Source organism: Papilio polytes, unplaced genomic scaffold, assembly GCF_000836215.1.
Source record: "Papilio polytes unplaced genomic scaffold, Ppol_1.0 DF824102.1, whole genome shotgun sequence".
NCBI classification, from domain to species: Eukaryota; Metazoa; Arthropoda; class Insecta; order Lepidoptera; family Papilionidae; genus Papilio; species Papilio polytes.
Window position 1 is genome coordinate 5,402,686 of NW_013525102.1, and position 23,538 is coordinate 5,426,223.

General features: G+C 33.1%; 2 protein-coding genes across 2 annotated transcripts in view; one reads left to right on the top strand and one right to left on the bottom strand.

Moving 5' to 3' along the window:
* Positions 1-7,069, top strand: part of LOC106099473 (serine/threonine-protein kinase 26-like) — a 67,270-nt gene extending 60,201 nt beyond the window's left edge. The window contains exons 7-12 of the mRNA XM_013278032.1: positions 362-507; positions 785-928; positions 1,263-1,358; positions 1,843-1,953; positions 2,505-2,582; positions 2,861-7,069. Of these exons, the coding sequence (XP_013133486.1) occupies positions 362-507; positions 785-928; positions 1,263-1,358; positions 1,843-1,953; positions 2,505-2,582 (575 nt within the window). The 3' untranslated portion in view covers positions 2,861-7,069. The remainder of the gene's footprint in view (positions 1-361; positions 508-784; positions 929-1,262; positions 1,359-1,842; positions 1,954-2,504; positions 2,583-2,860) is intronic.
* Positions 7,070-9,576: 2,507 nt separating this feature from the next.
* LOC106099835 (integrin beta-3-like) overlaps positions 9,577-23,538 on the bottom strand; it is a 30,774-nt gene continuing 16,812 nt past the window's right edge. The window contains exons 2-7 of the mRNA XM_013278506.1: positions 22,974-23,147; positions 22,172-22,464; positions 20,259-20,337; positions 19,303-19,687; positions 17,873-18,085; positions 9,577-9,608 (exon numbers count right to left, since the gene is read on the bottom strand). Coding sequence (XP_013133960.1) covers positions 17,877-18,085; positions 19,303-19,687; positions 20,259-20,337; positions 22,172-22,464; positions 22,974-23,147 — 1,140 coding nt within the window. The 3' untranslated portion in view covers positions 9,577-9,608; positions 17,873-17,876. The remainder of the gene's footprint in view (positions 9,609-17,872; positions 18,086-19,302; positions 19,688-20,258; positions 20,338-22,171; positions 22,465-22,973; positions 23,148-23,538) is intronic.

Here is a 23,538-nt window from a genome sequence, read left to right on the forward strand (position 1 = left end):
GAGTCGCGGGCGGACGGACGGCGGACTAGTAATAACAAATGCGAAAGTTTAAATAGATTCATGTTTGTTAGAGTTTATAGCCTAAACTGCTACAAGGATTTCAATGAAATTTGCTATAATTGTAAAGCGTAATCTGGAAGAACACATAGACTACTTACTTTTTTTTTTTAATTTAATGTACACGGAGTCGTACGTCGACGGACAGATCTGATTACAAAAGATCTATCCAAAGTTGCTGGGAGATTACTTTGTTTTTCATTTTTAGTATGTAAGCTTGTGTATGTTTTTAGTGATCCATAAAATTATTCTAACAGGTTTTAATATTCTTTAAGGGATTTAAGCAAGTTTTAATTTGTAGTAGGTATTACAGTTCTGCCGTCGCCTACGTCGCCTTCAGTGAAGCAGAATGGTTCTCTGAGTGCACGCGAGAGGGAACGGGAGGACGCGACGCCGGCAGACCTCGCGCACCACACTACACTCAATAATAATACCCCTGACAATAATACGGTAATTATACACTTATTTTACAAAGAGTATTCACATATCTATCTATCCTTGTCCCACTCACTTTCATGTATACATCCATCTCTTTCTAGATTCCCTTTACCGGTAATATAAATGTCCACACTTATATCATCGTATCATATCAAGAACATAGTTAATAAACTCTCTTATGATAATTTCTTTTAACTTGCATAAGTTATGATATAACATGCTACATAAGTTTGAAAACTTAAATTGTTTTTTTAATTTATCTAATTAATTATTTTTTAATACGTTTCAGAGCCGACAATCACCGATAGTGCAGACGTCCATAGAACAAAGAAATACAAAAGATAGAGAAAGAGACAGGGGAGATAGAGAAGACAGGAAAGAGAGGCAAGAACACACGACGTCCAATCGCGATGGAATAGTTAATAACAAGGCCGTAAGTAATCAAAACGAAGACAAAATGATTAGAACTATAATACAATTTAAATGTAATCACAACACTTATTAATGGCTGAATACTGAAACGAATCATAATTACTTAATTTCAAAATATTATAACGGAATTTGGAGTTGAAGCATGGCCATATTTTAATATCGTTTCAGTATTCGGCTTTAAGTTATTTAAGAATTCAGTCAATGTTTGTTATATAAAAATGTGTCGCGTTTTTTGATTAACGTTGTTTTATTGTCTATGGATTTTTTATAGTTTTTTTTAATCGATGACAAAACTATTTTAGATGTGTTTATGATATACTCTTGTGTATCTTCAGGCATCCCCTCTCGACCACAGAGGGGTGAGCAGCGAGGAGAGCAAGGTGCGGCGACACGCCTACCTGCAGCAGCTTATATACCCGCTGCTTAACGAGGTACTTACTGTTCAGTTTAATATTACATAATATTAAGTTGATAGCACTGAATAAAGTCTACAATAATCTTTGAAAGTAGTCATTTTATGCTTCTATAGATATATAGTAGAGAATGGTTGTATATATTTAATATACAACCATTCTCTACTCGAGATATCTACTCTTTTTTTAATCTTTGGCGATAAAACCCAGACCTTGGTGTAAATGTAAAAGTTGTTTTATTGTATTTAAATTATATGTTACCAACAATTTGCAACTACCAAAATATTTTAATGGGCGTCTCCTTGTCCTTGGTTTTTAAATTTACAAATTTCCAATATGTAAGTTATACTGAGACGTGTTGAGTGTGTGATGTGATGGTGATAATGATGATGATGATGATGATGATGATGATGATGATGATGATGATGATGATGACGATGATGATGATGATGATGGTGATGATGATGATGATGATGATGGTGGTGGCGGTGGTGTGTCGCAGCTGAGCCGCAAGCACGGCGCGGGCAGCGCGGGCGCGGTGGAGGAGGTGCGGCGCGCCTTCGAGCTGGCGGAGCGCAGCGCGCCGCACCTCACGCGCGCTTTCGTGCAACAGGTATACTATACTATCTTACTAATATTACTAATATTATAAATGCGAAAGTTTAGATGGATGTTTCTTAGAATTTGTTGCCTAAACTGAACGGATTTCAATGAAATTTGGTAAAGGTGCAGAGTATAATTTGAAAGAATTATGTATTTCAAATTAGCTGTCTCTCTGCGGCTGCATCCGCAGGATATAAAAATTTTACAGCCTTTTAAATAAACGCGGTATAAAGTTAAATTTAAGAATAAACTGAGTATAAGTAATATTTGTACTAATATTAATACTTATACTCAGTTTGTTCCTAAGTGTAAATTTATTATTTTTTATTTAATCCAATGTCAAAATTCATATACATAAATGATGCAAATGTCTTTTTATTGGCAAACAATTACCCTTACAATGGCAATCTTGGAACTTCGCTGCTATTGGCTGGAAGTTTTGTTCCATTCCCGCATGGAATTTCAAAAACGATATTGCGTATAAAAGCTTGAACATCTTATAAGGAGGAGCAATAAATTATTGTTTTATTTTATTATACTGATGTTTGTTTTGTTGTGCAGGTGGTGCAGCGGGTGGCGACGCAGTCGCACCAGCCCGCCACGCCCACACACAACACTTCGCAGCACTGGATGACGTAGGTAGGCTGCTGCTACCACTTCTACCACACTCTAATGGCTTTCAGGGCATTAAAGTATAGAATTTTTACGTATACAAATATTAAAATTTGTTCTAACCGACTTCAAATAGGAGGAGGTTCTCAATTCGATTGATATTTTTTTTGTGTATATTTACCGATTACGCATTGTTTGGTGTAAAATAGCTGCCATATGGTCTTACTTTTATAATAATTAAGAACTATCCAGTAGTCTTTGAGTATTTCTTTAAAAAGAGTTCTATAAGTCGAAATTTCTTCCAGGGACACATAATATCCGGCAGCAACTTGTAGCCGCCCCCCGGCCCCGGCTCCTGCCCCGGCTCCGGCCCCGGCCCCTGCCCCCGCCCCGCTCGGACTGACATACTAATACTACAAACTAGGCTTAGAGGAAACCTTAGCATAGCAACACCAACTATATATAATATCTTACATGGCTTTAAATTAGATATAAACGAACGCCCGATCTGATGTTTCGTTAACATCGAGTGTGGTTATAACAACTGTTAACTAAACCTTACGACACACCAACATTTTATAACATCTCTATGTATTTTTATCGAAAATTACAAATAAATTCTTGCACTGTCCAATGTTTGACCACTTTTTTATAAAATCAAATACTTATAAAACATTTTTTCTTATCTTGTCAGTTTCCACTGCTAAAACGTTTCCGCGTAATATTGCCGTCCTTTTAGTTTTCTATGAAAAAAAGAGATAGCAATATTTGAAGTGTTGTGCAGTGGAAATGTAACTCTCTTTGCGTTCGTTTAAAATTGACTAAATGCTATATTTTTATAAATGTGTCAGTGATGTTACCGTGACTTAACTGGACGTGGACAAAAACATTGCTATCTCTTTCTCTTTGTTGTGAGATATGTTTCTGTACATGTGTAAGAACAGTGTGAACTCACGCGAGGGCGCGGCCGAGTCTCCTGCAATGCCATAGTGTAATGTAACAATACTTAAGATGGTTATGTCTTTTAATATTTTATATTTTGTGCATTATTTATGTAAATATCAATTTTTTTTGTGTATTGAAATGTCGACAATTGGTACATGTATTATTCAATAATATTTACCGAATTTTCTACTACACGTGCACGATAACATGACACTTGTGTAGTATGACGTCATCGCGTTTACACCTGTCATTAATGCACTTGTAATACGTTATGTTAGAAAATATATACAGTAATAAGGTTTAGGTTGTTTTAACGTTAATAAATTAAAATAATAATGAATATAATTGAATAATACATGAACCAATATAATAAACCCTGACCATAGACTTAGTCTCTGCGTCACTTCTAACGTAATTTGTCTTCTTTAGTTTTATTGCGAGTTTAAGGACGTATTCCGAATATTTGTGTGAACAATTTCGTAACGTTAACGATATTTGTATTAAATTTTGTCGATGACGTTACGAATATGTTCTCGCAACTGTTTTCGTGATAGACCCTCTGTTTTTAGTTCTCACCGTTACTACTTTAACACGTATAAATAGTGTCGTCTCTTTCACTCCTTGGAAAGACAGTCATTGGCTGTTTTCCGATGACTCCTACGTGAATTATCATAAGTTTGAAATTTGCAAAACAAAACTTTGAAACATTTGTACAATTAATAGTGATCAATTATCTTGTCAATAACCAAAATCTACTGTTTTTCTTCCTAAAATTACTTTGAACTTGACGCAAAAATAGTGCCAATCAAGTTAATTTAAAAAAAAACAAAGTTGTAAATCTCAAAATTGTGACTTATGATAGTCTACGTAGGAGCCATCGAATTGTCAATTTTGTAAAGGTGTTTGATCTATTTTGTTATTTACATATTTGTGAATATTTTGCCATAATTATCTAAAATTGTCTTTAAATGTCACAATAGATTTTTACATTAACCAATAACGGTTGGAAATAATGTTTTTTCAATCAACATTTCATCAAACAAGATTGTTTATCTTAAAGTTTTTGTTCGTTGAGTGTTTTTTCTTATTGTTGTATTTCACTAAACTGTTTTTCATCAAAAATCTGACCAGAAATATAACAAAACTGTAATTGCGTAAAAATTTGGTATTTCTTTACACATATTAAATTGATTTAATAAGCAATTGAAGCCTTTTTTGTATTCTCGGTTAGATTATACCAAAATTGTAATTTTTATTAGAAATGTATGAAACATCGTAGAGTTTCTTTAGTGTCATTCCACGGAAAAGACAATATTGTCGGCATTTATAGAATATTTGTTTTGTTGAATTTGAAATAACATGTTTCGATACATTACTGTGGATCATCAGAGTTGTTATAAATTTTTTTTTCATAGTTTAGTTTTGAAAGTTTTTTTTAGTGTATTTCGGTATGAACCCGTGAGTTGAAAGGTTGGCGGGCGAATGTTATGTCCATATAAATAAAAAATGCTTAATATGCGACAATATTTAGCAATTTGGTATATATAGAGTATTTATAAAGACTACAAAACAATTATTATTGCTGTGTAAAAATGTAAACGTATATAAATGTAAATTGTGTAGTATAAAGGAAGCTGTTTAAAGTGTTCTTACGTACGTCGGCGACACCACGCTGCGTGGAAACTGACATAGAAACATTTTTTTTTTACTTAAATTGAATTTATCTTAAATACACCGAAAAGCAATAACGATTTTTGAAATACAAAAACTAGATGTCATAAATTAATTAAATTTTGCTAAAAAAATCACTATATCTACTTTTTTTCTCTTTTTTTTTAAATTTTATTGTATGTTTTAAGATTATTTCTTATTTAAACAGTCTTAGAAGATGTTATTTGTCTAGTTTCCAGCAGTCTGGTGTGTCGGCGTGCGCCGCGCTCCGGCCGCGGAGCCCATTTTGTTCATAACCTAGTTTGTAGTTCTCAGAATTTCTATTCTAATCCTAAGGTAGGCAAGTTCACTAAATGCCTTTGATGCATAGTTTGTAAGTAGAGATTGCGATCGAAGCCGGGGCGGGGGATTTTAACTCTTAAATGCTAGATTTTTTTTATTATTTTTTCATTAGTCGATCTTGAATTACATATTTTTTTCGAAAGATTTGGAAAATACGCATTTAAGGGTTAAATGATTTAAAAAAAAAAGATTTCCCCCGCCCTGACTCCGAGCGCTGTCTCGCTATGGGTTCCGCTCCCGGTTTGCGTCGCGTTTGCCTTGTAATCGTTTAGTTCGTTGATTTCGATGGAAAATCAAAAAAATATTTTTCCACTTGATGGGTATTATATTATGGTAAGAGCGTGTAGTGTTAGAGGTGGCGATAATTGTTGATTATTGATTAAATTAGATGTTTGTGGCATTGGTACGTAGCGGAGACACGGAAACTAGTTGTTACCTTCGAATTTGCGGAATGTTCGGGAACGTCGTCGGTACTTATTCGTCATATTTCTTCGGAGTTCTAACACCACGTAAGTCAATTTTCGGCTATTTTGACGTTTTAATGCCATTCGTTAAAGAATCGGAAGACGTATTCTAGATTAAATGTAACACAGTATTTTTACTAATAGTGTCTTAATAAATTATGCAATTTTTTCTCTCTCCTGAAAAGTTCCTTATTTTGACAAACATTGTGGTAGAACCTTAACGACTATGTACGTTATATTGTAATATTTATAACCAAGTTACAACAGACTTTGCGAACCATTGCACAGATATAAATAAATCGCGTGCAAAAGGAGCAAGCAGCGAGCCATATGTCGCCAACAGACGGCGCCGGATAGCGGTGGCATTACGGAATCGCCAAATTTATTACAGAGCTCGCAGTTTTTTAGATATTTCTGTCCAAACAGCAAATAACAGACACTTCTTCACAATTAGTGAGCTCAAAGTTGTATTTAAAATAAAAATTATTACATGAAGTTTAAATTCATTTTCATATAATTCAGTGAAACACTTGACACTGGCCCATTTCGGCGAGGGAGAGCCATAAACAAGAAATAGAAGAGAATAATTCAGTCTTTATGTTTGTCCCATGAAATTATATAACTGTAAGTAATTCAAACCTTTTTTAGATAGTTAAACTAATTAAGGCTTCTATTTTAAAGTCTTTAGACAAGAGTTTATAGTTTATTCTGACAGTGTGAAATGAATTGGCGACCATCTGTTGAAATTTAATTCCTAGAATGCTTACCGCTATCTGACGCAAGCGATACGTGCACTCCTCTGCAAAATCACGTACACTTTGTAGTAACGCAATTATTTTAAAACGAAGTATTGTCCGTGAATAACTTACACTCATGAGTTAAGTACTCGAGGAGTCCCTTAGTGTAGAGTATTAAAAACACTAAAGGACTGCTTAAGTAATTACGTCCGAGTAACAGTTAAACTACCCTAAGTAACCGGCGACGTGCACCATTAGTGCGATGGTCAATTAATGCTACGGCGTCCGTCATTCTAACACGTTTATGTAGTAAACAAATTTGACTCTGAAATAAAAGAAGTTATTTAATTTTGGACTTATTTGTTTTATTTAAACCAAACAAGTATTACTGTTGAAGATGTTAGAGTTAAACAGTAAGTATATTTTATGCCTAATCTTCTTAAAAAAAAATCAATGTTGCCAACACGCAAATCAAAATCTTACGTATTTTTATCTAAACAAGTACAGCCGATTTTTCAAAATTCAGACACTATCGAATAAAGGATAAACGGCAATTTGTACCACTAATTTTAAACTTTTGCCACATAATTAGGATAACGATTTTAAAAATTCACTTCTACAGAATTTTCAGTCAGAATAAGTCTGTCTATGCCCGGTATTAATTAAATCTTATTATAAATGCGTAAGTTTATAAGGATGGATAGTTTGTAGCCAAAATTGCTGAACGAACTCGATGAAATTTGGTATAGGTGTAGAGCATAGCCTAAAAGAACGCATAGGCATAAGGTATGTAAAATAAAACAGTTTTTTTAACGTTTTTCATTTTATTGACTAGGTTATAATTACACATTTTATTACAAATTTACAAAATATATAAAAACTGTTTACGTAAAAAATGATTAGGAATTCATTGTTAGATTTGAATTAGAATGTTACTCTTGAATACATACAAATGTTAATAGAAATTGAATAAATAATGTGATGTTAATAAATACAAGAAGAAGACCTAAGGAGTATTTCTGTACTCATAGTCCTTAATAGTCAATCGAGGACTTTGTCTACTAACGGGGAATTGAGATGAGATTAAAGATGGCCGAGGTATCTCATAGAAAATCTACATTAAGGAGAACTTAACCAACTCTGAGTAAGTCCGTTAGACCATGAACTTTAGTTATCACCATGTATTAAAAATAATGCTACTCAATAAACATAATGAACATTAAATATATTTACACAGCATAAGGCTATCAAGTACAACGCATCATAGCCTAGAAAATACTTATTTTACATTTATATACAAAATACTACTTATCTAATTATAATTTTCCTGAAATAGGATGAGTGATACAAATGGGGAGTAAAAAAGCATATACGCTTCAGTCCACTTTTTTTTCAAACTATGCATTGAAAAAAAACAAAAAATAAGACAATTGTATTTGCTTTTATACTCATCAAATTCAATGTTACACCTTTGTATATGTGATCAATTACAATAATTATGCTTTAAAATTAAAATATTTTTGAACTTTCTAAATTTGTATAGGTAAGTAAGCTTTCCAAAAATCCTTTGGTTCAATTTCACAAAAGATGTAGGAACTAATTTTGTAAAACATTGAGCAAACAATAAGAATGAAAGTTACGATGGAAAAAAATATAAAAAACAATTTCCAATTTATCAAACAAACAATGGAATGGTAAAGTTTAACGTAAGCCTCGAATTCGAATTATTAATATGGAATTCTGAAGAGTCTGTGAGGGATTTTAAACCCGTTAGTCAGTTTCGTTGATCTGACACACGGAGCCACAACACCTACGCTACATATAGGGCTGCCAACTCTTTGGTTTTGCACGGTCAGGTTTTTAACTCAAGAAAGAATTGATCGTGGTTTTTTTTGAAAGTTGACAACCCTACATTCAAAATATTTACACGCAGTCGGCGATAAATCACTGCAACATCCTACTTTCTTAGTTAACATCTTTTATGAACTTAGTCATCATAATTTGTATTCTTATTCGTCTTTCGCGCGATCATCTTTTATACTTTAAGTAATATCAAAAGCTGGCATTTGCATTACTTATCAAATACTTAACTAAATCTATTTCCTACAAATGTTTAATACGACAAAAATCTAACGTACAAATTATAACGTTATAGCTTTTGCGTTATATTTCATAACCGTTACATTATAGCGTTATAACCGTGTGTTGATAAAACATATCAATCTCTATGTCAAAAAGAAAAAGATTACATGTTTTTGTACATGTATCGGCAGTGGAGACACACAATACATCAAGAACATAACTATAGTTTTGCAATAAGCTAAGCTACATTTACGTATTCAATATTACATTTGGAGGTCATTTAATGATTGTTATTTTCTACGACGCTGCTAATCACTTAAATGGGTACTTATTTTTTCAACCATTATTGGTAAAGAGATCAAAAAACGATATCAAAACCAGGCTGATAATTACTGTTATTATGATTGTGTTCTTTAATAATTAAGAATTTGGACAAACTAACTAATATATACGATACTAGGTTCAAGCGCATACAAAGTGTGCGTCATACATATTTAACTTACAACTTAGTGTGTGGTGTACATCGAGATTACTAATAGAAAACAAGTGGCATAGCGTGAATCATTCGACCTTATACATTACTTAATCATCTTAAATATCACAGAGGTATTACATAAACACTCTAATACCTAGCAGTGCCTATTATATGTAAAACATAGTCTACAATTTGCGACTGGAACACCGGATGTGCGCAATTTCTTCATCATGTGTTAAACAGGCGGCTGGAATGAGATACGTCAGCGGAGTTCCGACTGTCGATAATCAAAAGGGTCTTTTTTCGTTTTCTCATCTTCGATACCATTATTTTCATTCTGCGAACAAATAAAGAACTTGTTAAATGCGAGAGAAGCGAGCAGCTGTCTGAGTCATTGTGGATTTTTGTGACGCGGGACTCTGAGTCAGCGAACACGGTCACAAATTTTATATCGAATAGTTTTTACCGTTTGTACATCTACTTAGTGAGGTGACGAATTCATTAGCTACATAAGATACAAAACAGATGTTTACTAATAAGTAAATTCGACGAAACAACACTAAGTTTCTTTGAAAAGATGAGCTAAAGTCTGTACAAATTAGATAATTAAAATTCGATTAAAAACTAATTGATGTCTCGACGTACATCACAACAGGATGTATATCGAAGGAGTTAAATTAAGTGTAATTGAATCGATCCCGCACATGAAATACCTATCGTTTTCTTTAAAAACTCTCATTACAAATGTATGTTTCCAGCATAACACGTTTTTATTACCTTTAGAAACTTCTCTCTTTAACTATTAATGCAGAAGTTGTCAGGCGGTTAATATCTGATGAGACTTTGTCCATAAATTCTTCACAAGCAATAATAGTAATTAGTAAAAGATTATTCAGAACAGCCAGAGCTTACATTTTATGATTAGTGCCGTTCAATGTTTACTAGAGATAGCAACAATCAACAGATCCATTCTTAGGACGCCTATCGTAAAATACGAACTCGTTCCATTAAACAACCAATATTTACTGGGCAATGTCATCAATATTATCTGGTGTTAATATTCATAAGAGGGTACGTATACTGGACATCCTTATTACTTTGTTGGCTATGCGTTCATGTAACGCATACGATCCATCAGAGGGACAAACAAGTCCTTTATGCGTGGACAAGACATCCTGCGGAGTCGTGACCTCTTATCGCTTGCTGCCGGCCGCGGCAGCGCGCTCGCGTAACTGATACGACTTCGTATAACCTAAAACTTTGTTACTATTTAAATATACCAAGCTCTATAGCTACATATAGCTACAATATAAAATACTACTCGTAGTTCGACTACGTAGAATTTAAGAAAAAGGTATCCTTTGTTATTCAGTGGTTACGTAGCTTTACAATCTAGTAAGTTTAAAATCAGCTCAGTAGTTTTTGAGTTATTTCTATACAACAAAAATACAAATCTTTATCACTCTCTCTTTATAATATGATGAATTACGGAACTAAGTTACTTAAATATTTATAACTAAGTTTGATCAAAAATGTATTAAAATCTGCGCAACATTTATCTATTGGCATAATAAGTTCCTTTATGACATTTAATTCTGCTCTAAGTTAAATACATGGTATTCTCGTTATACTTAAGTTATTAATGGCCCTTTACATACTTCGTATTTTTTCCTTATATGTACTTAGAGCTGTACAATTGCGTACATATTATACATACATACATAATTAAATACCGCATTGTCAGTAATGAATTTTGTAATGTGGTTGTTTATTAAAATGTTATGTCTTTAAAAATAACGATATATCGGTAATAGAAGTAAATCCTTCTATTTTTATTTTTAATAATTTTATTCAAATTATGTATTTTATAGTTCATTTATTTCAAAATATTTAATTTAATCTAAAAGCGGCGAATGATTTAAAATTTCATTCATTATCCTAGATATAAATTTTCTATTAATATAAAAGCTTCATAGAAACAGTACTTAAAATACACTTTTCGTTAATATAACTATTTACATCAACTTCTTTGTTTATTTATATCACTTGCCTTTTCATTAAGGAAATCTGCAAGGACAACTTATGACTCAAAAAGGAATAAATGCTCAGATTTCTCGCCAAGTTTATGACGAACGTTGGCAATTTCTTATATCCTTATCTGTGAACCATCTGCGGTAAATACACTAGCGACCTCTGCCGGCATTGCTTGGTATTAAAAAATAAAAAATATAACTACGCCGATTTTCTTTTCGGTTAAGACAGAGTGCAGTTAAATTCAAATTAATATTATGAATAGTGTCAGGTTTTCCTGTTTTTCTTGATACTATATGTATTGTGGAAGTAGTTAAGCTTTGTGGTTATGATTTATTGGAATTAAAATAATTTAGAACACTGAGTTCATGGTTTTACTATAACAAATAAAACATTCATCCGTTCGTCGACTTGTGACTAATTCTTATCGGAAATGGAGAAACTATTTAGTTTAATGGAATTTTTCTTGAAACAACACGTTTACTATGTCTCTAGGATTGTAATGCGACTGAAAGTACCAAAAAATAACACTCACTACCGTTATATACATCAATTAATTTACGTAAAGTCTAAAATCTAGATTTAAAGGCTTCCTTAATTACCGAAAAATTTAAGAATAACTAAATATTGATTAATAAATGATTCCATAACATTCGAAAGTTTATAATCTACTATTATTTATTACCTTCGTAAGGTACTTAGAGGAAAATTCTACAACTCCACATAAGCTATGTCTCACGTAGGCGTCGGCGTCTAGAAATTTTAATGACTTGTGCATTGTTGGGGCTTATGAGGCACCGCCTTTGATAACTGTCATCTCAATATGGATCTCGTTATTTTGAATTTATAGCTATTGTATGTTAGATTGCAGTTCAATTAGATTACGAGGCTGTTAATAATTTCAAATGGATTGAATATAATTAAAAGTGAATCTTAGTGATTCAGATTTTTATAATATTGGATACAAGAACTATCTATTTAATTATAAAACTACAATCTAATGTTATAAAGAAGAAAGATTTGTATTTTAGGATTTTTGTATGTATTGAAATGAGTCGAAAACTATTGGGCCGATTTCAATAATTCTTTTACCGTTAAAAAGCTACGTAATCAGTGAGTAAGCTTATTTTTTAAAATTTCACACGGACGTAGTAATTGAATGAGTTAATATAAACTAAGGTACCTTCGCATGACATTGGTTAATTTAGGAAGCCATCGTTCCCAGTATAGTACAGTCCTACAGACCGACGCATAGATAATTCCAGCCTTGACATTTCATTAAGCACCAACATCAAATAAAATTCACCGTTTCTGTTCAATTGGCAATAATAATGTTTACAGTTGATTAACCAATGTCACTTTTATTCACATGCCAGTTTTTAAACAAGAGAAATGTCAAACGTGTAATTTGAAGAGTTTATCTTTTATATTTTTAGGCACTCTGTTTTGAAACAAATGACACTGTTATTCCATAATTTTCTGCATTTCATTCAAATTAAATTTTAGGCAATTATAAAAAACTAGCTGTTGCCTGCGACTTCATCCGCGTGAAAATAATATGGCTTATATTACACACAAATAAATTACCTATCTAATGGTGAGAGAATTTTAAAAATCTGCCCAGTACTTTTTGAGTTATTTCAATACGTACAATAATACAAATTAGTATAGATATAGATCTTATATATGACTATGGATGTCCATCATCCAGCTCGAATTAAAATGTTTCTATTAAAATTTTATTACTCTACATGTGTGGTCAATAATCTCATTTCTGAAACTGATTTGCAATACAGTTAATATATGAGGCACTCCATCTTACTGCGTAGTACCACATAACTATCAAATGTGCAATATGCTTGTTACTTGAGTATAAAAACCGTACAAGATAAAGAAAGTGCATACTGGTAACACGACATTACAGTTAATGAAGATCGTTAACAAGATACAAGTATTTAAATGTTAGTAGAAAGGGATTTCTAATTGATAGCAAGTTGTCTTGACAATTTATTAATGTTGCCAATTACGAAGCTTAAGTCGCCAAGTTTAGGGGGACATTGTTAATTAAATTAAAACTTTTTGAATCCATCTCCAATGGACCACTCTAATCATTTGTTATGTAAATGTGCATACAGCTGTGTTTTGTTTAATCGCATAATTGCGTATTTAGGAAGACCGTTAACTTTGTTGCCTTTGTTTGGTAAATTGATGAAACGCGTCACTCATACAATTGTGTGAACTCCACCATTATCGTCCGCTGTCAATAATAAACGTCATTGTCTACGTCAATGTTATTACAGTTCAGTTAAACTGGACTTCATCTAAAGCTCTTTGTTTGACAAATTGAATACAAAGTTGACTATTAATGTTATAAATAAGGAAATATCCGATAAAATTTAAATAATTAAATCGCGTTATGAAGGACTCTACGTCAGGTATAGTGACGATGTGACTCAGCGATGTAGAAGCTTAGTTAGGGCAGCTTCTTAGATTAGAATGGTGAATATTCGATCTACCAGTTCTAACTATTTGGTGACACCACAATAAAAAGAGATCATCAGATATGCATCAAGTGACGGGAGGTTTCAATTTCGTCATTAGTACAAGATTAAAGCGCGTTATAATTACGTTCGTACGAATGGGGCCTAAAGGTAATAATGGATTTCATTTCTTTCGGCGACAGAGCGACGCTATCAATATCTTGGTCTATTGAAAGAAATCCCTCAGCGTGATTAACCCTTGTTGCTAAGGAAATTCTGTTCGTTTATCCTTGCGTAAATTATTTCTGAGACTAGTGACGTTTAAATTACTTCCCGTTACGTTCCCTAAACATTGGTTAAGACACAATAACAAATTATACTAGACGATATCTCTTCCCCTCCGGATGAAGTCATATAGAAGTAGTATATCAATTTAATTCGTTGAAAATGTTTATTCGTATTTAAAGGTTAATCAGAGATAGCAATAAAATAAACACACAGTTTACCATGAAAATTGAGTCGGTTTATGCGTTATGTATTGATAAATAGGTAGAATTTTTAAATAAACGTGTACTAGCATCGTATTATATCACGCTTCCTGATTTGTACAACTCTAAATATGGACTATTGAGATGAATGACAGGTCCAGAAATATATCTCTCTTATAAGAGGTCAATCTATATCTCTAAGATAGAAATAGAAGATGAAATCAGAGGTTATGTTTTGCAACGCTAATAGGAACCTAAAAAATGACAATTTTTGAATACCAAAATATGATACTAAAGAGCGTAGGATATTACATTAATGTTGGAAGTTCTAGAGTAGTCATATCGTCCAATCGCATATGTATAACGGATAATGATCGATGGCCGTTAATCCATACATTATTGTGTACAAAAAAAACCACTCACTAAGAAGATAAGGTCAAGTATTCGTCGGCGAGCAACGACCTCTACAGGACGCATTCGAGTACTTTCAAGCTGACGTTCGCTCCGCCAAACAACTGTTGTTTTATTTAGTCCGGATCTGTACAAATAATCCGACCTTGTGGTCCATTTCTCTACTGAATACTAACGAAGTTGTTGGTTTATATTGTATAGAAGACACAGCTGTTATTTTGTTCTTTATTTTGAAAACATATCCTTTATTAGTCTCTTTTTGGAATTGTACTTCTAAATCTGGTCAGATTTATAGTTCTAACTTGTTATTTAAATACGCTAACAATAGGGAGGTATTAAAATGAATAATAAGTGTAATTTATCGCACATTATAAATCAATTAAGTTCGCAATGAGTGCGGCAACGTCACTCTCTGATAAGCTCTGGCTGTCGTAATGCGAAATAACTTAGCTTCCAATAAACTATTCTTAGTATTTAAGTTACAACTTTAACTGTTAAACATTAAAATGATGAATTCTAACTCAAAAGCACATTATATTAATATTGTCCAGAGGCCATTCCTTCAGCACTTTATAATCTAAATTTAAAGAAAACCCTTTCTACTTACTCTAGTTCTACAATATAAACAATATTAATTTATAGATAAGCCAAATAAAATGTATGTTCCATTTATTAATGAACCGTTATCTTGTTTAATTTTACAAACCTTGTACTTAGTTTATTTTAAAATATTTTGGACTGTCTACCTCGTAATGAATAAACCTTGATGAATGTTAGTATTAGCCAATAGTTTACTTTCTATAGAAAGTATTAATTTGAATAGTACACGAGTAATTTGCATAGTACGTAGTATCGAGGATATATCACGGAGACGCGACGTGGGCGTCGCTTTCAATAAGATTTATTCGTTCGTTTGATTTTATAATTAATGTTGGTGAATTTAAATTCAGTTACAAGTTTGAACAATATATTACGAGACTATTGTATTGAATGTTAAAATTATAGTTAAATCACTATGCGTAAGATTTCTAAAGAGACGATTTAATTTTCAATATTCAAAATTAAACGAAAATAATAGAGACGAGATTCACATCATAATCCCTCATAACACAGTTATATGAAGCATATTTTCGTAATTAATATTGTAGGTTGTTTGATTGTTTTGATGTATTGACTATTCTTTCTTTACTATAATAGTTTCAAAGCACAATTTGAAGGAATATTGTTTGTCAAGCAAGTTCTAAGTGTGAAGATGAGTCACTGCAATTATTTTCCCGGACACATACTATTTCATATTGAATGTTTACTGGTGTGAGATACCTTATTGACTTTATAATTAATGAATGTGTTTATGTATTAAGAGTTAAAGAAACTATAAACTATTTATGGTTAGAAGAAGATACAAAACTCTTTAACACATCGAGTTTTCCTTTAAAGTTTTATTAATAAAATTATATAGGCATTTGAGGAATCGTGTAAAACACTTGAGTTCAGTGTAACTGCGTAGTCTGTTGTTAATTTTCCAAAACAATAGTCACGTACGATTGTGTTATAGTTTCATAACCGGACATATACGGTGCGTGTGACATCAGGGGCCCAATGTTATCACAATGTCCGAATAGCCAAAACATCGTGTCAAATAAAAGACTGGTCATGTCACCGATATATTGTGAACTACGTTCGTTTAATATCTGACTGCAAATAAATATAGAGAAAAATTTATAAAAAAGATTATTGAAAAGCCAAAAAAGTAAACAATGTCAGTGACATAGGATCATGTGGGTATACAAAATAAAAATTAAGTAGTTACTTATACCTGTACAAAATTTTACTTAGAACAGGTGCAACGCTTAAAGTAACTTGTTTTTCATGTTTAAATAAACATACTTTTAAATTACACACCCTAATTATAATGGCTTTACTAAAATTTAAATATGCTGCTAGGTGCCATCGCGTGTTGCCTGTGATGCAAGTCACGTAGTCCTGCTCGCAGTGGACAGTGAACGGTGCCGCGGTTTCGTTACAAATCGACCGCAATAACGCGACTGTTCCGTCCTTGCCTTCGCTTTTTATCTCGATGAATGCACTTTGGACGGTTTAAATATCATTTTTTTTATGCGAATATAGGACAATATTTTTATGACATATAAAGCTGTTACTATTGTTAATTATGTACTACTAGTTATTATAAATTATTAATCGATACTAATGTTATAGAGAGGAGAAATTTGTTTCTCTATTTTTATATGTATTGACTGTAACTCATAAACTACTGAGCCGATTTTAAAAATTCTTTCACCGTTAGAAAGGTAATTTATCTGCGAGTAACACAGCCTGTTATTTTTTTAATTTCACGCGGTTTTAAGAAGATACAATCAACTACAAGTCCTCAACGTTTGTTTTCATAGATAGTTGGGAATTATATTGTTTCTTGTTGGAATTATCAGAAACTGATATTTTGCAGTCAACGTGAATGTAAATGCACCTCTCACCTGTTTACTTACGGCGCTCTAGTAAATTGCTACCATTTATTACGGTTTTACTATCAAACCAGTTTTTGAGCTATTTACGATGTTGGTAAATCTCTCCGCAGATACGCAATAACAAATATTCTATCAATTCATCAATTTATGTCGTTTCGTCATTTGCAAATGTGTATTAAAAAACATCTATATCTCCACTTTCAACATTGACGATATAAAAATCAGTAACATTTTTCTGATATAACTAGTAAAAACAATTTAATTGAATTTTACCTCAACATTGTTCCATAATTGCATATGAATCGGACATCTCTCGTCGGAATCAGTTAAGACATTGAATTAGTAGAACCAAAAATATACAGTGGAAGAAAACATTTTTCACATAATTTCACTAGCGCCACTGGAGTCCAGTAGTTATAATTCAAACACTAACAACACATTGAGATGTTATCGTACAAAGAAGTTACCGAAAAATGTTGTTCCCTAAGTCTAGTCTGTATGTTTCTTAAATGTCTTTGAGCACAACTGAATTTTAATCTAATTTTGTAATGTCCAGTTCCCCAGAAACGTTTAACCATTCGTTAGTATTTTGGTTGGCAAAATTCTTCACATACATTTCTGAACTACGTAACTTGAGTTTTACTCCGTTGAAACTTGGAACCTAACACTAATGGATCTCTAAGTTATGATAAAATAGAAACCATTTACCTGACTAGTTTTTTCCGTACGTAGGATTATTATAATAAGAGGTGGGCGGTATGTAGAGCGGGTTGGAGCCGACGCAGTCTTCGGCGCCGATGTTCTGGTACTGTGTGTCGGCGAGCGGCAGCGCGGGCGGCCGGTTCCTCCACACCAGGTAGCCGGCGGTGGCCGCCGCAGCCGCCGCCAGCAGCAGCACCGTCAGCACCACGGGGATCGTCACTGTTGATACAACATCGGTTACACTCTAATGTTATAGGTAATCTAATCTTCATCTCCTATTGAACAGCTCTTTATTAGGTTGTGTTCGGTGTAACTATGATTATCTATCTAATGATGATGTCATATATAGATATGTCCCTATTATAATCTTAGCATAGGCTAAGATTATAATAGGGAAAGAATTGTATTTTCGTATTGGAATCTCAAAAACTACTGTGTTACTTTATCGCTGAGTGAAATTTCACGTAGACAAAGTCAGGGGAAAAACTAGTTGATTTATAAAAAATGAAGAGTATATTAAAATCACGCTAATAGACGCTTTACTAAATGTTAGAGAACTAAGAATGCTTATTATGGATGAAACATAATAAAGTTGACTATTTATACACATTTCATCAGGTATATTGGAATAAACAACTAGTTGTGTGTAACAATACATTTATCCAATAAATACAATAGATACTCTCGCTTTCAAACAAAGTGGTTGAATGCATACGACCATATTACGTGGGACAATACGACTTATCTAAGGCGAAGTATCCGTCCGGAGCGGCCGCGCGTCCACCGAGGATAATGATATATTGTTACTCACGAACTCGGAAACTGACACGAAATATTAACAAACTTGTTATGTCGAACAACAAACAAGATAATTAAAATATCAGGACACGAATGCACATAGATATGCAGTATTCCTTTAGGGTCGATAAGGAATAAGCAATGTGACAGTATCCATCTGTCGTCTGTATTTACAGAATGCGTCAACAGCGATCTTATAAGTTGCACCTGTTTAAATTTGAATATGTAAATGTTTGGTGAACGAAGAACATTTAAAACGAGCCACATATCTATACTAATATAATAAAGCGTAAACACACACTACTTTGTGGCGTACGATGACAGCAATCACAGCATATTTGAGAATAAGTTTTTCTTTAATAAAAAGCCCTACACTTACGACACGCTTTAGGCTATATATTTTCACGCCATTAAACATAAGTGGCAAATAAATCGGAAAAAAACTTCGCGTGAGAAAAGGACCATAAACTACAAGCTGCCAACATCAAGGAAGCAAAGTTGTCATTTATGCATTTATATATTGACATTTCACAAAAGTAAACAATAAAATAAAATTTATTTAATTTCATGCGGATGAAGCCGCACGGGAACAGCTAATATCGGTTAAAGTTTAGAGAAAATTTGTCTCAAATGCTTACCATTGGTGCCACCCGCAACTGACGCTTCGTTGGTAACATCGCACAACTTGATGACCATAACAAACACGTCGCCATTATCATCTTTCTTGGCGACATATTCTATGGGGCAGTTGTCGACTGTTCCGTTGCAATTAATCCAGATGTTCCTGTTCTGGCTGTCCTTTTCCCTCAGCAGTGTCTCATTGTACCTCATCTTGGTGAGAGGGAAGTGACAGTCTGGGCATTTTCCGTTCCCTGGATTGCTGAGGCATTCGTCGCAGTCGTTTGTGGTCATGCAGATGTCGGCGCAGTAGTTTTCTTTGTCAAAGTACTTGGAGCCCGGACGGTCGGTGTAACATTGACAAACGTCACAAGGACCACAGACACCGTTCCCTGAGCATTCCACCTGCGAATAAATTATGAAGATAAGTATCGAAAGATTAAGAAATATTTGTTTCTTAATGAAGCGTCAAAAGTAAGTGTTTTTTGTTTCTAGTATATTTTACTTTACAATTGTTCTTCATCTGACGTAGTTAGTTGATGTTATTAAACACAATCAACCAGTTAGTAATTGGAGTATTTTAGGACTTGGGTACATAGGTACTTTTTTAAAGTGTTCAACATTAGAGCGACTCTTAATAAATGTAATGATTCTTAAGATAAATAGATATTACATTATTTAATTACTTTAATGCCTACGAGAAAAACGTGAATATATATAGGATTAAGTTTTGGTCAGTTGAAATAATACTTGTTATACATACTGGACCAATTTATAATCAAGAAAAAACATTTAATTACATAAAGACATTAAATTACGGAAGCAATTTTATATTCTTGAGTTATGTTGTTTCATTGAGATATATAATTATTTAAATCAAACGAAAGATAATACCTAAGCAAATTTTAAAAGCCTAATATTATTTATAAAATTGTCTTTTATGGTAATAAATAAAAAGTAACAGAATACCACATACATCGTTTTTAACAGGATTTGTGCACTGGAGGTCGCCGCGAATACCTTGACATTCTTTCTTTTCACAGAATTTGCCGGACCTGTAGTAAAAACATTAAAAAGGTTCCATTTTAAAGAAATAAACGTTCATTGTACATGTTTAAATGTTTTAAATATTCTCATCATGATAATTATTACACACATCGATTATTTCGATGTAACATTCAGACGTATGTCAATTGCTTTTAATCTATTTATGTCATCTTTATAACGTTTGCGATTAGTACTGTTAATTGTAACGGGCCTTCTTTCGTCATTGCTAATAGAGTTAAGGCTTCGACTCCTTATGCAGGAACTGCAGAAATTAAGGGTTCCGTAGAAAACATAGTATCGTTCCGTCTTCGTTATTATATTACTAGCTGTTCCCGTGCCATTTCATCAGCATAAAATTATTTTATTGTTTACATGTGTCAAATTGTCAATTGCAAATGTCAAAACGACATGACATGATGACAAAGCATGGTCACCATGCTTCCTTGATTTTGACTGCAACTTATGGTCTCTTTTTATCCAAAAGATTTGCCCCCCAAGTTTAATGGCGTGAAAATATATAGGCTAAAGCGTGACGTAAGTGTAGGGCTTTTGATTAAAAATTATTCAAAAATATGCTGTAATTGCTGACATCTTAGGTAACAAAGAAGTGTGTGTTTACGCTTTATTATACTAGTATAGAAGTATAGATTATAGAATGTGTAAAAAGAGTTTTACAAATGAATAGCGTGGATAAGCGGTCTGCGTACTGAAATGTTCACGACTATAGTGATATAAAACTAATTGCTATAACCTGTGCAAGTCGGATTATTTGCATAGTATACATGGTGTTGTTTTTAATCAATGTCAAGAATATTAATGGTCATATTAGCATGAGACGAATGTTTGTTACTACGTATATAGTAAATCCTGTTGCCTGCAATGTTTTAATATTTGCATCTCAGTTGAAAGTTAAATTATGAAATACAATTTGAAGTTATTACTAAATCTATTTATGAGGTCTAATGGCCGGTTTCCCAGCTACTTTTAACTATTCTAATTTGATAATTTTATTAAATACGTTTCCGAACTACGAGTACGTAACTTGAGTTTTACGTGCGTTTTAAGCGTTTTAAGTGCGTCACTAGGAAATTATAAAAATGCAACTTCGGCAACCTAGCATAAGTACATTAAGTAATCTTGATCGCACAAATGTTTGTCTCTCGTCTCTTAAGTTGTCTGAAAAAACATGTCAAATTCTTGAGTTTTGAAATCAATTAAGTAAAAAAATGAGGTCAAAGTGACGTATGCAAATTAAATTCAAAGATGTCTGTGTTACATTAACGGCGGTTTTAATCATTGTGTCGCGCATAATGAGCAGTATTTCATTGAGCCGACCATTAGCATGAAAGTAGGACTCAAACTCCATAATTACCATGGCAGAGATGAGTCGAACAAAGCCCGTTTTGTCGATGAGTGTAATTGAGTTGTGTGTAGTTTGCCGCCTGGGATTTATTTAAGCCCTTATACGTTGCACTTACTCAGGACGAGGTTCACGTGATTTATTTCAATTTAATTTGTATTTAGTTAGAACCTTACATCTTTTATAAATACGAAAATGTAGATGGATAGATGGATGAATCTTTGTTAAAGTTTGTAGTTTAAACGACTAAAAGGATTTAGATGAAATTTGACATGGATGTAGAGGATAGTCTGGAAGAACACATAGCCTACTCACTTTTTCTTAAATTCTACATGTACGGATTCACGGGCAAAAGGTAGTTATTAATTTTCAACTACTGTTTCAATGCTTTTTGGATTAAAAGCATCGCGGATAATCAGAAAACGGTTCTTGAAATAGGGACATGAAAGGTATTGTATTAATAGAATTAAACTAGAACATACCATCCACTTGGACAAGAGCAGACGCCACATGCATAAGTGCCTCTGTTGCTGCATTTCCTTGAGAATACCTCAGCGCGTTCAGTACACGGACAGGCACAGGGTACGTGATATTGTACAACTTCCTTATCAGCACCGACATTAATCTCAATGAAGACTTCTTCCAATGTTTTACTCTTCGCTGAACAGAATTGGTCTCCAGGCGAAGCTTCAATATACCAGTTTCTATTCTTACCGTCGTACTCTTTCGTTGTGAGGAAGAAGTTTTCATTCTGTGTTGTGTTCACGAGTTTCGCCTGTGGAATAACAAGTCATTAAAATTATGTCACGTCAAGCGGTACATTGTTTTAATCGAGTATTGTTTGTTGTGAATATAATTATTTGGACAGTATTGTGTCTGATAATGTAATTATCATTAAGTAACACTATTCTATTCTGTGGTCAAACTTAATAATGCATCATGCAATGATCATGTTTTTAAATCCAATTACAGTTACAAAACTGGTCTAACGAAATGCAGATTGTTTTTTTTTATATTACTTTATACTAGCTTTTACTCGCGACTTCGTCCGCATGAAAATAAAAAAGTAGTAAAAATATAGCCTATGTTACTCAGTAATACATGGCTTTTTAACGTCACAAGAATTTTTGTAGTCGGTTTAGTAGTTCTTGAGTTATTTCAATACAAACAAAAATACCAATCTTTGCTCTTTATAACATTATACTAGTATAGATCAGTCTTATGTTTAACAAGTATTTATTTTTAAATAATTATTATTGATTCTATTTTTGAAGTGTTATTTACCTCTGGTTTAATTTGTTTATAGTTGATGACGTTAGAGACTCCAACTCTGACGGTCCTCTCCCTGTATGTGGGCTTATCCGTGCCCCCAGGCTCCGTGCGCTCTCTGACCACCAGCAGTTCCTCTTTTTGGTTTGGACACCAATCGTCATTTAGTGTTTCAACGCAGTGAGTGCTCTATAACAAAGGATCAGTACTTAATACGGTGTATAGGAACTAAATGGTCGCATATTAAATTCAAACTTAATATGATGATATTTTTTTAAATCTTGAATATTTAAATTAGGTGTATTAGTGTGTATTTAGATCAGTTACTACAAATGATATTTATAGATTGTATATTCGTAATTTGTGTACAATTCGCTATCACTTAATTAAAAAGAAACAAACTTATCACAAGGTAATTAGAAATGTGATATTGATTTATTAACTTGTAGAATTACTAAGATATGAACGTTATAGTCTCTAAATATGTACAGACAGACATGTGGCTGTATCAAAGAATGTCTTGGAAATCAGAGTGGACACTTGTTTATGGTTCGTCGCCTCGTTCTGGTTCTTGACATAT